Source organism: Capra hircus, chromosome 11 (assembly GCF_001704415.2).
Source record: "Capra hircus breed San Clemente chromosome 11, ASM170441v1, whole genome shotgun sequence".
Lineage (NCBI taxonomy): Eukaryota > Metazoa > Chordata > Mammalia > Artiodactyla > Bovidae > Capra > Capra hircus.
In genome coordinates this window covers 36,201,249-36,215,125 of record NC_030818.1, presented here as the reverse complement: position 1 = coordinate 36,215,125, position 13,877 = coordinate 36,201,249, and the positions used below count along the sequence as shown (strand labels likewise).

Genomic DNA, 13,877 nt, shown 5'->3' with positions numbered 1-13,877 from the left:
CTAAAAGTTACAAGAGCAGTTTTAAGTATGGGAGAGTACAGCCCAGCACACATAGACTTAAAATGTAGTAGCCACAAAGAGGTACAAGTCTTATTTGAGTAATGGAGAGAGATTTCTTTTAGAAAATTCTTCTTTTAAAGAAAGATCAGAAGAAATATTTAATATAAATATTTGTACTGAGAAACATTCAGTGTAAAAGGTGTCAGTACAATCAGTTTAATTAATCTGTTAGATAAGGGATCAGTTAAAGCTAAATCTTAGATAAATAAGCATAAAAGAAACTTGAGATGGATAAAAACAAATAAAGCTGAAGTATATGTCTAAACAGATGCCTTCTATGCACTTGAGATATGTAAGATGTGTTATAATTCAGGTTTTAAAAGTAAAAGCTGAAGCCATTTTAATTTAAATAAACTACTTAAATATTTTCCATACAGGTTGATATGTTTTTAAATAATTGTGTAATAAGTGATAGTATTTTTCCAATTTTCTGATAGGGAAACAGTTCAGAGTGACACGTGGATTTTTACAGTTAACATCGGGACCCTTAGATGAGACTTGTTTTTAAATGTGGTTACAGTCAGAAAGGCATATTAAAAAAACATTTCAGATTCCTAACTGATAGCCTTTTGTTTGCTTGTGTGTTTGATACAGTACAAAAATTTTCAGGATAGTTTATTATAGAGATTGCTTTTAAAAAACTCATTTGTTAAGAGTAATTTTGTGACAATAATTAGAATGCATGCTTGGTTCAGTATTATGTGGTACTAGGTATGGGTTGGGCAAGGTACAGTTGTGTTATGTCTATTAGCAGCAAGGAGGAGACCTTGTGATAGCTTGTGGCAAGCACTTCCCCTGCTCTGTGGGGTGGGGATTAACAGTTTTATGCCTAATGCTTGTGACTATCTGAGCACAGCCTTTTCTCTTTCTTGGCAAAATCTAATTTCAGTAAAGATGCTGAACTCCCCTTGAAGTTCACTGTGAAGGAATCTGATCTTATTTTTTACTGACTAGACTCTGTATGCATATATGTTTTTCAATCATACACATTTTTACAGAATGTTCAAGTTTGCACGCTGTTGCCAAAAGTTGAAACTTTATGGAGTGAAAACAAGATTTTAAGACCAATTTGAATTTGAACTTGAAATTCTCTGAAAAGCAAATTAACATTTTATATTAAGAAATATTACCATTCTTTGTTATATTCTGTAGATTTGGTTTTGAAACTTGAGACAGTACAGTTGCCGTCCTAAGCACTACATCATGGCCAAGAACGTAGTTAAATAATTGGGTTTTAGTAATCTTAATGTTATTTACCTGTTTAGATAAACCCCAAAATCCACAGCAACCAATTATTAGGATAGAGATAACTTAGTTCAACTTAAAAAAAAAAAAATACAGTATCGGCGGGGGGTGTTGATTTAAAAATAGTGTTTTTCTTCTTTACAAGTAGTAGTTCATGAATTACAAGCAATAATTATAAAACTTCTATTGATTACTAATTAGCCCTATATAGGATACTCTTATCTCATGTTTCCTTAGCAATTTGCTCCTTTCTTCCTTTTCTTAGAAAGTATTAAAATATTTGTTTATAAAAAGTTATTGAATTGAATCATATTTTGAAATAAAATGTTTTTCATTAAAAAATTTATATTTCAGATATAAAAATTCATATTCCCCAGCAGAATCTGTCCTTAGGTACCTAAAATGTGACTTTGAATGTGGTATTTTTACATATGAACATCTTCAGAAGTAGTGGTATTTTATTGCAGGTGTTAGGAGAGATCACTTTAGCTGGTTGTAAGAGGAAGAGTGATGATTATCTAAAGAAGCTTGTCTGCTATATATTTTACAGTAAAATTTGATGGTGATTTTTTTGGTGTTTATTTTAATCATTATTATAACATTGAAAGTTTACTATTCCTTGTATAAATGTTTATCATCAGTCTTAAGCTTTTATACTTGTATATTGAATATCAGTGTTATGTTCATTTGGGCAGTGAATTCCACCCCCCCAAAATCATTACATTTAATTAACATTTTTTTGAAGATGAATAATACTGTACTTACTGAAACAGATAGACCATTAGTCTTCGCAAGGCTAGAGTAAAGAATTGAAGTGTTGAAGATGAGAGATCTGTGTTAAAGATGATCATCTAAACATTCTAGCAATGACATTTTTCCCTTTAAACCTCCTTTTTGGTATTGTTAATAAATACAGGCATTCTTGTCTTTATACAGGGTACCAAGTATGGTGTCCTTGGAAGAGACAAAGTTATATACTGGACTTGAATATGGTATGTGAATCCTAATCTGAGTAAATCTGTGTGGATTATTTTTATCAGTTACTTTACAAGAGTTAATTGTAACTCTTTTACAATTCTGTAGTTACAACTTTTCTAGTCTCTTTCATATGTAAAGTGAATATTAATACACAATATTGTCTTTGCTTTTTCTGGAGAAAGTGGGGAAACATTAGATAAAGAATAGCCATTAAAGGGTTGATGCTTTCCGTGTGCAAAGGGAGACTTGCGTATATTGTAATGCTCATTTATGGCTACAATGGTTATTCTATACTTGAGCTAAACCCTTGTATATTCAACTTATGCAAAACATTTAGCATTAATTTAATGTTCTGAATCTAACATTAATTAATTTAGCACACTTCCTTATTGCTGGATTAACGTTGGAGTTCATTGCATATATTAATTAATTAGATGTAACTTTTGTTTGTTTGATTTGGTCACCACAACTGATTAAAGAATCTTATGCATTTTTGGTCTGTAATTAGTGACTAGAGCCTTTGAAATACTGGCAAAGACAGTTTTGTCTCCCTCCTCCTTGCCTGCCTAATAATAAAGGTTTATAAGCAGGTTCTTGTAACTGTGCAGGTTTTAAAAGATATTCTGTATCATGCCAAGCTACTAACCAACTATGATAAAGACAGATCCTTTTTTTAAAAAAATTTTTATTAGAAGTATAGTTGCAATTAATTTACAGTGTTGTATTAATTTGAAGTGTACAGCAAAGTGAATCTGTTACACATATGTATCTACTCTTTTTAGATTCTTTTCCATATATAGACCCATTTATTTTCTTCCTGGATACATTATCTCTTCTTGACATAACTGCTAATATAAACTTCAAAGCTCTGGGCTGCATTCAGTGTGTGTAAAATGCCTTTTCTCATTTTTTAAAAATAGATCTATCCAGAGAGAACTACCGAGAAACAATTGCTAGGGTCATAAGGAAACTTCTTAGTAAGTACATACATGTATTTAACTAATTATTTTTTACTAAGTATATGGAAATTTTATAGCATATGTGCTTTTACTTCACCATTTAAAAATTATAAATGGTGAGAATATCAGGTGGTGGGTTTTTTTTTTTCCGTTCTTTTCTAGTATATCAGGAGTCCTATGGTAATTTAAAATATTTTAACAAAAATTCTTTTCCTCCTATTATAGACCACATACTTAATAATTCAGAAGATGATACCAAGTCCTTGTTTCTTATCATAAAGGTACAAATGTTACTTACACAGTTGCATGGTTATTAATATGACCAGATTTGATGTGACAACTCATAAATCTAAAATCTGAAATTCTTTGGCACAGATTATTGGAGACCTTTTGCAGTTCCAAGGATCTCACAAGCATGAATTTGACTCTCGTTGGAAAAGCTTTAACCTAGTAAAGAAATCAATGGAAAATCGGGTCAGTATTTTCACTTAAAACTCAGAATTTATTTTAAAGGTATATAATATTGATATAACCACCTAATTTAGCATTTGTTCAGCATACAGAGGAAGTTTCCCTGTAAGTAAAAATAGTAGATTTTCAAATACTATATCCTGGCATAATCAAAAGGATCCTGGAAATAAATATGCTTTACTGAAACCTCTTCTGTCAGTTTCCGTACTAGTCTCTGAACTCTCAATGGCAATTTGGAGTATGATAACTTGGCAACCGCATTTTCGCTATCATATAAGAACCTAAACGAATGAAAAGTAGGAATTGCCCATAGGTGTGAATTTAAAGCATTGTGTTTTATTTAATCTTAATTGGTTCTCCAGGAGATATCAATGTAATATCTCCTGGGAGCAGGGAAGAAAGAATAACTTAAACCAGCCGTTTGATGATCATAGCACAGTTCTTCATTGGGAGACTTTTTTTGGAAATTGAGACTGTAAAGGTTTTACGAGTTTGTTGTTTAGGCTTGGGGTACTACATATTTTAAACAAAGAGATTGAGATGGGAAAAGGCAAGGAGATGTACCAACATGCATGCCTTAGGGAACAGTAGTTGTAGGTAGGAGTGGTAGGAGGTAAACTAGGTCAGTTCTAGTTTTGTCCCAAGAATGTGCTCCAGTTTTACATTCAGCAGTGGGGAAGTCCTTAAAAGTTCTTAAATAGATCTGATGTGAATATTGAAAGGATGAATATTCAATTCAGTGGGTTTTAAAAAGCTCTGCCACTGCTGTAAGAATAAGCAGTAGGCAGATGAGCCTGGAAGTCAGGAGGCTTTAGTAATAGTTCAGATGGGAAAGCGTAGCCTGCGCTAGGGTGGAGGTAAGGGGTTTTGAAAATGAAAGAACTGGCGGGGTCTTGATAACCAATTAGATAAAGGTGTAAAAGAGGAATCTGGGTTCCAGACTTCTTCCTTTAGTGACTGGGTAGAAGATTGAGGGTAGGGGAAAACTTAAAAGATAATTTTTACAAAAGTAAAAGATGTTATATTCTGTAGTAAACATACAATTACCCAGAAAGGCTATTTATAAATGTAGTAGAGTCAATAAATTTTCTTAGGGGCTGGTGTTGTATTTATAGTATTAGTATTGTATTTGGTTGAATAAAGACCAGCTGCACTGCTCTCCCACACATGGATTTGTTAATAAATCATCAGAAAAAGTGGGTGTTGGATGAGCTATTTAAAGGGACTATTCCTACAATTAGCCATAAAATTAATAATATATTTTTGAATATGTCTCGTATTATTTTAGAATAAGCGAAACACCTCCACTCCCCACAAGCCCTTCCTGTACCTTCTTTGAGCTAATGTTTTTGTTAAGGGATTCGGAGGACCCCATTGTTGAGGCATTCATGGAAGATGCTCAAGTGTTTGCCACTCTGTTTTTCAGCTTCATGGGAAAAAACAACATATCAGAGCACTATTGATTGACAGAGTAATGTTGCAGCATGAGGTAAATAGCTTTTTAAAATCAAGATACCTTTTGCGGGGAGGGGCCTGCCTTGCATGCGGCTTGTGAGACCTCAGTTCACCAGCTAGGGATTCACCTGAGCCACAGCAGTGAAAACCTGGAATCCTAACCACTAGGCCACCAAGGAACTCACCATGATGACTTTTTTAAAATGACAGTTTTTCAGATACATATTTAATTATTGGTGTTATGTCATAATTAAATGAACTTTTATTAAAAACTTTGAGATTTTATTTACACTGGTCTCTTTTTTAGCTGCGAACACTAACTGTTGAGGGTTGCGAATACAAAAAGATACATCAAGATATGATTAGAGATCTTCTTCGTTTATCTACAAGTTCATACAGTCAGGTAAGGCTAGTCCAAACACTCTGGACGTGTCCCCCTCTTACCCATTTTGTAACACTCAATCTAAAGTATCCCCATTTTGAGGAAAGGATAGTTAGGGAGTTTGGGAATGTCATGTACACACTGCTGTATTTAAAATGGATAACCAACAAGGACCTACTATAAAACACATGGAACTCTGCTCAGTGTTACGTGGCAGAATGGATACATGTACATGTATGGCTGAGTGCCTTGCTGTCTACCTAAAACTGTCACATCACTGTTAATCAGCTATACTCTGATATAAAATAAAAAATTTTTTTTAAAAATTAATATCCCCATTTTAACAAGGAGATTTAAATAATTTATTAGCATCAAAAGTTTGTTTTAAATTACAAATATATGCAAATTAGTTTTGCTTCTCTTTTTAAAATAACATTTATTTTTGCTGTTTATAATTGCTTCTCAAAATTTTTTTTTGAAAAATATAACTAAAGTAGATAATGCTAATGCAGCTAGTATAATGTTGATACCACTTAAATTATATTATGAATACCAGCTTTTGAAGGCCATATAATTCTTCTGTGGCATTATGCTCGAGTTTAGGAAGCTAATGCCATGTGAGTTTGTGGGGTGCATCCTTTTAGGTAGCATAGGACCAAAAATTCATAAGAGATTTAGAAATAGCCAGTGAGTCTATAAATTAGGAAACCAGTCTAACCCAGAGATTTTGCCTGAAGTATTATTTTTAAAAGTTTGAAAAATGTACAGTATATTGCTTTTTTTTTTTTTTTTTTGTATATTGCTTTTTACTACAGTGAGCTGTTGTTCATTACTGTTTCATTCATGGGTTATGAATTTATACTGAATCTTTTGTTTGGGTTCAAAATATGTGGCCTATACCTAAGGTTTGCATTAAAAAGTTTAAGTTGTTTTGTGTTTTGGAAAGTCTTTGATTTTCCTTATGTAGACACAAAAGACAGTCCTGACTTTTCTCATTAAGAATAACTCAGAATAAAAAGTTTAATAGTCTGCTGATTATGTTACTGAACAAATGCATATCGGTTCCATTCAGTCTCTCTTTTACCAAAAATGATTGAACGAGTGTAACTTAAACTTTAGGTGTAGTTGGTGGTAGTTTGCTTTCCTTCTGATAAAAAGATTATTATTTACTCATTTTTGTTACGTGCTTTGGTATATTTTTCTGTTATCACAACAGCATGTAAATTACTACTGCTTTGTTTTAATCATTCATATGGAATTTTTTTGTAGTTTTTCTACTGTTTAATAAACATTTGTTCATAATTCTTTCTTTAGGTCAGAAATAAGGCCCAGCAAACATTTTTTGCTGCCTTGGGAGCATATAACTTCTGTTGCAGAGATATCATTCCCTTGGTTTTGGGGTTCTTACGACCTGATAGACAAGATGTCACTCAACAGCAGTTCAAGGTACAGTGTTTTTGTTTTTACTATAAAATTTTTCAACTGTGGAGAAAAATTGAAAGAATTTCACAGTAATGGAATTGCTGACCCCCAAGGTAGGTATCTAATTCAAGAGGGTTATAGACAGTCTAACTCATTGGGTGATATGTTGTTGAGAGCAGTTTAAATGGACAAAATCAGACAGGTCAAGTAAGATTAAAATTGGAAACTGTGAAGTCAGTAAAATTGAAGTTACAGCGACCTTATAAGAACTGTAAAGAGGATTAGAGTCCAAGATGGTTAAAAAGCCAGATTGGAATTGTGAATGTTCAGGAAATAAAATGATTTGATCCTAATAGCTCTTTTTTATTAAAATGCATGCATACTTAGTCACTCAGTCATGTCTGACTCTTTGCAACCCTATAGAGTGTAATCCGCTAGGCTCCTCTGTCCATGGGATTTCTCAGGCAAGAATATTTAGAGTGGGTTGCCATTTCCTCCTCAAGGGAATCTTCCCAACCCAGGGATTGAACCTGCATCTCCTGTGTATGCTGCATTGCAGGCAGTCTTTGCTCAATGAGCCTTTGAGGATGTCCTCAGTAAAATAGGGTACCTTAAAAAGAGGTATCTACTGTCATCAGAATCATTTTGATTAATTGAACTCCTATTTGTTGTTGTTCAGTCACTCAGTTGTGTCTGACTATGACCCCACAAACTACAGACAGGCTTCCCTGTCCTTCACCATCTCCCAGAGCTTCTCACTCTCATGTCCTTTGAGTCAGTGATGCCATCCAACCATCTCGTCCTCTGTCATCCCCGTCTTCTGTCTTCCATCTTTCCCACCATCAAGATCTCTTCTAATGAATCGGGTCTGTGCATCAGGTGGCCAAATTATTGGAGCTTCAGCTTCAGCATCAGTCCTTCTGATGAATATTTAAGATTGATTTCCTTTAGAATTGACTGCTTTAATCTCCTTGCAGTCCAAGGAACTCTCAAGAGTCTTCTCCAACACCACAGTTCAAAAGCATCAATTCTTTGGCACTCAGTCTTCTTTATGGTCCCACTCTCAGATCCATGCATCACTACTGGAAAAACAATAGCTTTGATTATACAGACCTTATTAGTATTAATAAAAAGTATGCAGTATAATGAAGTAACCTAATTTTTATATAATTAGGGAGATACTCGGCAACCAGATTTAACTACTATTTTTTTAAGTACTCCAGACATTATACCCTGAAATGCAAAGAGTGGCAGATTTCACAGCCTTTATAAATGTAGTAGCAGAGAATTAGAATGGAAGCTAATATCCTTAAAAGCAAATCTTTACATTTCTGTACTAATAGCCGTTCTTTGAGCTAACCATCTGTTAAATGACTTAGAGAAAATATTACTGGATTGCACTTAAGTGTCAAGTTCAGATCTCTATAAAAGTAACATGTTAAATGTGTGAACCTGTTTTACTAACCAATACCAAGCATTTAAATAATCAGTGTTGAGTAGATTTGAAAACAACATGTAGGATTGTTGGCTACAACCAAACAGTGGCTTAGTTCTCATCTTCATTTTATCCTGCAGGGCGCCTTGTATTGTCTCCTTGGAAATCACAGTGGTGTATGCTTGGCAAACCTTCATGATTGGGACTGTATTGTACAGACTTGGCCAGCAATTGTTTCTTCTGGGCTTAGCCAAGCAATGTCCCTGGAAAAGCCATCAATAGTGAGGCTGTTTGATGATCTTGCAGAAAAGATTCATCGGCAATATGAAACAATTGGCTTGGACTTCACAGTAAGCAAAATCATTTTTTAAATTTGAACTTTAGTGCAAACACTGCTTTGTTAAAATGTTCTGATTTTTCTTGTCTCTTTTTCAGTAATCATTTTCTTGACATTTGATTCTCTTTTTTTAAGCATTCGTTTTCTCTTTCCTTCTAATGCTTTAGTGATCATTATTGTAAATGGCAGGGAGAAGTAGAAAGTTGAAGCATGGCCAGGAGAGAACTGGGTGGTTTTCTACCAAGAGGCCACGAAGTATATTACATTGTTGGCATTTGCCATTATTCCCTGTATGTCTGTGGCCTCATTTTCCTGAGAGTTGGTTCTACTTTAGGTGGTCAGTTTTACTAGTTAAAGTCACAGAAGATTGACTACAGGATTTATAATTTATAGTGAAGATTAAAATTGGATGATTTGACAAATGAAAAAGTAAGTATCAGGTTCAGTAGAGCTAAGATGAGGATGCAGAGCAGATTATCATCTAAAAATTTTCAAATGCCTATTTACACACCCAACAGAATTGGGGATGGGTGAGAGATGTGAGTACAGTTGAACCCCCCTCTTTTCTGAAGTTATTTTATTTTACATCTATCCTCAGTTTTAAAAACCACTGCTCTAAATGTATACCATTTTTGTAAAATATACTCTTATTATTTGTAACTGTCAGATTATACTTTCTTTTAAAAATTTTTTTTTAAACTTGAGATGTAATTCACATACAAAAACCTTTTTAACAAAACAGTTGTGTGTTTATAATCACAATAGTCTATTCACAGGGTTGTATAACCATCAGTACTCTAATTCTGGAACATTATAATTACTCAAAGAAACCTTAAACCCAATAATAGTTGCTTCCCATTTCCCCATACTCGAAGGCCCTGGAAACTACTGACTTGCTCTTTTTCTCTGTTAATTTGCCTATTATGGACATTACATGTAAATGCAGTTATACAATTTGTGGCCGGTTATATCTGGCTTCTGTCACTTAGCATAATGTTGTTAAGATTTATACACGGTATGTCCATACTTCATTTTCTTCCTGGCTTTTCTTTTTAATAAGATTCCAAAGTCATGTGTTGGAATAGCAGAATTACTTCAACAATCAAAAAACCCCTCTCTCAACCAGACAATGCTTAGCTCAGAAGAAATTAAAGAAGGACTTAAACGCCAACAAGGGAGGAATGTTGATGCCCTAAGGTAATTATTAATGCCTGCTTATCCAGACGTGTAATTTTACAGACAGTAGGTTTTAAATATCTCTCAAATAGTGATGCACTACAACTACCTAATGAGATTTACACATTGATACTGAAGAGATACCAAAATTTTAAGAGGTAGTTATTGTGAAGATCTGTTTGTCACTTTTAGCTATGGAGATAGAAAAACACCATCTTAAAATAATCATGTCATATGTTTTTTTCAGCATGAATTGATTTTTCTTTTAGTATACATATTCCACTCATTAAATCTTAAATTCAAGTTCAATATATTTATCTCATCATAGCTCTTACAGTAGTAACCTTTTGATCAAATTTATACGAATTTGTTATCACGATATTAGTAAATTGCTTTTAGATTTTTGGAACCAAAGTACTTCAGCAGTAACACTCAAGCAGGAGCTTTCCCAACTTTATTTTCTTTGCCTTATAAGTGTACTCATTAATTTTTTTCCCAGCATTTCTATATAAATAATAAACTTTATAGTCTACCTCATGTATACCTGGGTGTTGTGTAGGTAGACCACTCCTGATTACCACTCACAGATTTCCTTTTGAATACCCACCCAGAAACAGTTCAGTTGCTTGGTATACCAGCGCTCCTTTTTTTCTCTCTCTACTTTTTCTCTCTTTTCTTATTTTCTTTTCGGTGTCACCCATCTGCTTACTTCACTCTGGCTTGTTTTTCATCAGACCCTTTATAGTCTGGTAACGAGGATGGTGAATTTGGCAGGAATTTGAATTACATTACATTTTTGATATTCATCTTAGCACTGTATTAAAATAGCTCACCTAAATTTTTTTTTTTTTTTTAAGGAACTATGAAAATTTGGTTAACACTTTGCTAGATGGTGTGGAGCAGAGAAATTTGTAAGTGCAAAAAGAAGTATTTTTTTAATTCCCAACACTTTTATCTTCAATGTTATAGGGGATTTCTTCCCTGAAGACCATGAATGACTGTCTGTGTGTTTTCTGATTTTTTTCCCACTCTCCCCTTTTCAGGCCCTGGAAATTTGAGCATATAGGCATTGGGCTTTTGTCTCTACTCTTGAGAGATGACAGAGTGTTGCCTCTTCGTGCCATACGTTTTTTTGTTGAGAATCTCAACCATGATGCAATTGTAGTTCGAAAGGTAGATATTTTATTTTAGCTATAATCTTGCCTTTGAGAATTTTTACATGTTGAAGTATATTGATTTGAAATCTACCTCTCTTGGATCAGAGATGGTAATAATTCATCCAACAAAGACATGAAGAGGTGTTTTCAGGTGCTGTGAATTTCAACACTGGGGATATAGCAGGAAGCATGTTTATATGTTATTGGAAAGCCTGACTTTGAAAAATTAACCACAGCTATATTATAACATGTTAACAGGAAGGAAAAGGTGTCTGACGGATCCAGATTTTTGGTTTTACTTGAAAACTATGTGAGGTGGGTGATCTGGCCTGGCACACTGGGAAAAGATTCCTAGGAGGAAATGTCTAGACTTAAGATAGGAAGAATGAGCAGGAATTGGTTTAACAAAGAAAGGATACAGGTTGTTTAGGCAGAGCCTTGCATGGATGAGGTTTCAACAGTAAGAACTGCAGACAACTCAGCCCAAATCAGAGTTAGCACTCACGTGACTGCTGTCACGTGTCACGTGTCACGTGGGTGAGGTATTTCTCTGCTTTTGAGAGAAACAAAACTCAGCTTCTGCTTTGGGTCAAGGTAGCAACCCTTTGAGAGACGTAAAATGTACCTTACCTGCTTCTTTTCTAGATGGCAATCTCAGCTGTTGCTGGTATTCTTAAGCAGCTAAAAAGAACCCACAAAAAACTGACCGTCAGTCCCTATGAAATCAGTAAGTATTACCAAATGTGATGAATGGTGCTTCTTAGTCAGACTTGGAAAGCTTCTTTGAAATGTATAGATTATAGTTCTTGATCCAAGTATTTTTCTGTACCAAGTATAGAAGTGTAGGAGATTTTTTTTTTTTTACTCAAAAAAAGATATGTGTTTGGCTGTGCCAGAGCTTAGTTGTAGCATGCAAGATTTTGTTTTAGCGTGCTAGATGTTCAGTTGCAGCATGCGAACTCTTAGTTGTGATATATGTAGGATCTAGTTCCCTGACCAGGGATCGAACCTAGACTCCCTCCATTGGGAGTACAGAGTCTTAGCCACTGGACACCAGGGAAAGACCCTCAGTTCAGTTCAGTTCAGTCGCTCGGTCGTGTCTGACTCTTTGCGACCCCATGAATCGCAGCACGCCAGGCCTCCCTGTCCATCACCATCTCCCGGAGTTCACTCAGACTCACATCCATCGAGTCCGTGATGCCATCCAGCCATCTCATCCTCTGTCGTCCCCTTCTCCTCCTGCCCCCAATCCCTCCCAGCATCAGAGTCTTTTCCAATGAGTCAACTCTTCACATGAGGTCGCCAAAGTACTGGAGTTTCAGCTTTAGCATCATTCCTTCCAGAGAAATCCCAGGGCTGATCTCCTTCAGAATGGACTGGTTGGATCTCCTTGCAGTCCAAGGGACTCTCAAGAGTCTTCTCCAACACCACACTTCAAAAGCATCAATTCTTCAGTGCTCAGCCTTCTTCATAGTCCAACTCTCACATCCATACATGACCACAGGAAAAACCATAGCCTTGACTAGACGGACCTTAGTCAGCAAAGTAATGTTTCTGCTTTTGAATATGCTGTCTAGGTTGGTCATAACTTTCCTTCCAAGGAGTAAGCATCTTTTAATTCCATGGCTGCAGTCACCATCTGCAGTGATTTTGGAGCCCCCCAAAATAAAGTCTGACACTGTTTGCACTGTTTCCCCATCTATTTCCCATGAAGTGATGGGACCGGATGTCATGATCTTCGTTTTCTGAATGTTGAGCTTTAGGCCAACTTTTTCATTGTCCTCTTTCACTTTTATCAAGAGGCTTTTTAGTTCCTCTTCACTTTTTGCCATAAGGGTGGTGTCATCTGCATATCTGAGGTTATTGATATTTCTCCCGGCAATCTTGATTTCCAGCTTGTGTTTCTTCCAGTCCAGCGTTTCTCATGATGTACTCTGCATAGAAGTTAAATAAGCAGGGTGACAAGATACAGCCTTGATGTACTCCTTTTCCTATTTGGAACCAGTCTGTTGTTCCATGTCCAGTTCTAACTGTTGCTTCCTGACCTGCATACAGATTTTTCAAGAGGCAGGTCAGGTGGTCTGGTATTCCCGTCTCTTTCAGAATTTTCCACAGTTTATTGTGATCCACACTGTTAAAGGCTTTGGCATAGTCAGTAAAGCAGAAATAGATGTTTTCCTGGAACTCTTTTGCTTTTTCCATGATCCAGTAGATGTTGGCAATTTGATCTCTTGTTCCTCTGCCTTTTCTAAAACCAGCTTGAACATCAGGAAGTTCATGGTTCACGTATTGCTAAAGCCTGGCTGGGAGAATTTTGAGCATTACTTTACTAGCATGCCTAGGAAGATTTTAATTCTAAGTATGAAATAATATTATAAAGGGAAAACAGTTGACCTAGTAAAAACTAGTGATGACAATGTTTATAAAACAGATGGCTCTTTATGTCTTTATAATACATAAAATGTGTACCTTTTACATACTCTGGATACATGTTATCTACTTCTTATTTGTCTCACCAGTTAAGCAGTTGCAGTAGTTATTTCTCAAACAGTATTTCAAAGACTTAAAAAGCAATTACCATTAATTCATCAATAAATGTTTAGGGGCAAAGTTAATTTGATTTTGGAAGGAGAAATATTTTTTTGAGGCTGCGCCTCATGCTTAGTTCTGGGATCTTAGTTCTGCAACCAGTAATTGAACCCAGGCCCTCGGCAGTGAGCATGCCAAATCCTAACCAAATTTATCATTTAACTATCAAATTTTTTTTTAATCTCTGGTAACTCCTGAGATATTCAAACAG

The 13,877-nt window shown here is 35.2% G+C and overlaps 1 protein-coding gene across 1 annotated transcript in view; it reads left to right on the top strand.

Moving 5' to 3' along the window:
• The window catches only part of PSME4 (proteasome activator subunit 4), a 96,408-nt gene that overhangs the window by 57,264 nt on the left and 25,267 nt on the right, over positions 1 to 13,877 (top strand). The window contains exons 21-32 of the mRNA XM_005686603.3: positions 2,242 to 2,297; positions 3,204 to 3,260; positions 3,468 to 3,523; positions 3,618 to 3,716; positions 5,140 to 5,202; positions 5,476 to 5,571; positions 6,865 to 6,996; positions 8,548 to 8,757; positions 9,805 to 9,941; positions 10,778 to 10,831; positions 10,964 to 11,093; positions 11,723 to 11,804. Of these exons, the coding sequence (XP_005686660.2) occupies positions 2,242 to 2,297; positions 3,204 to 3,260; positions 3,468 to 3,523; positions 3,618 to 3,716; positions 5,140 to 5,202; positions 5,476 to 5,571; positions 6,865 to 6,996; positions 8,548 to 8,757; positions 9,805 to 9,941; positions 10,778 to 10,831; positions 10,964 to 11,093; positions 11,723 to 11,804 (1,172 nt within the window). The remainder of the gene's footprint in view (positions 1 to 2,241; positions 2,298 to 3,203; positions 3,261 to 3,467; positions 3,524 to 3,617; positions 3,717 to 5,139; positions 5,203 to 5,475; positions 5,572 to 6,864; positions 6,997 to 8,547; positions 8,758 to 9,804; positions 9,942 to 10,777; positions 10,832 to 10,963; positions 11,094 to 11,722; positions 11,805 to 13,877) is intronic.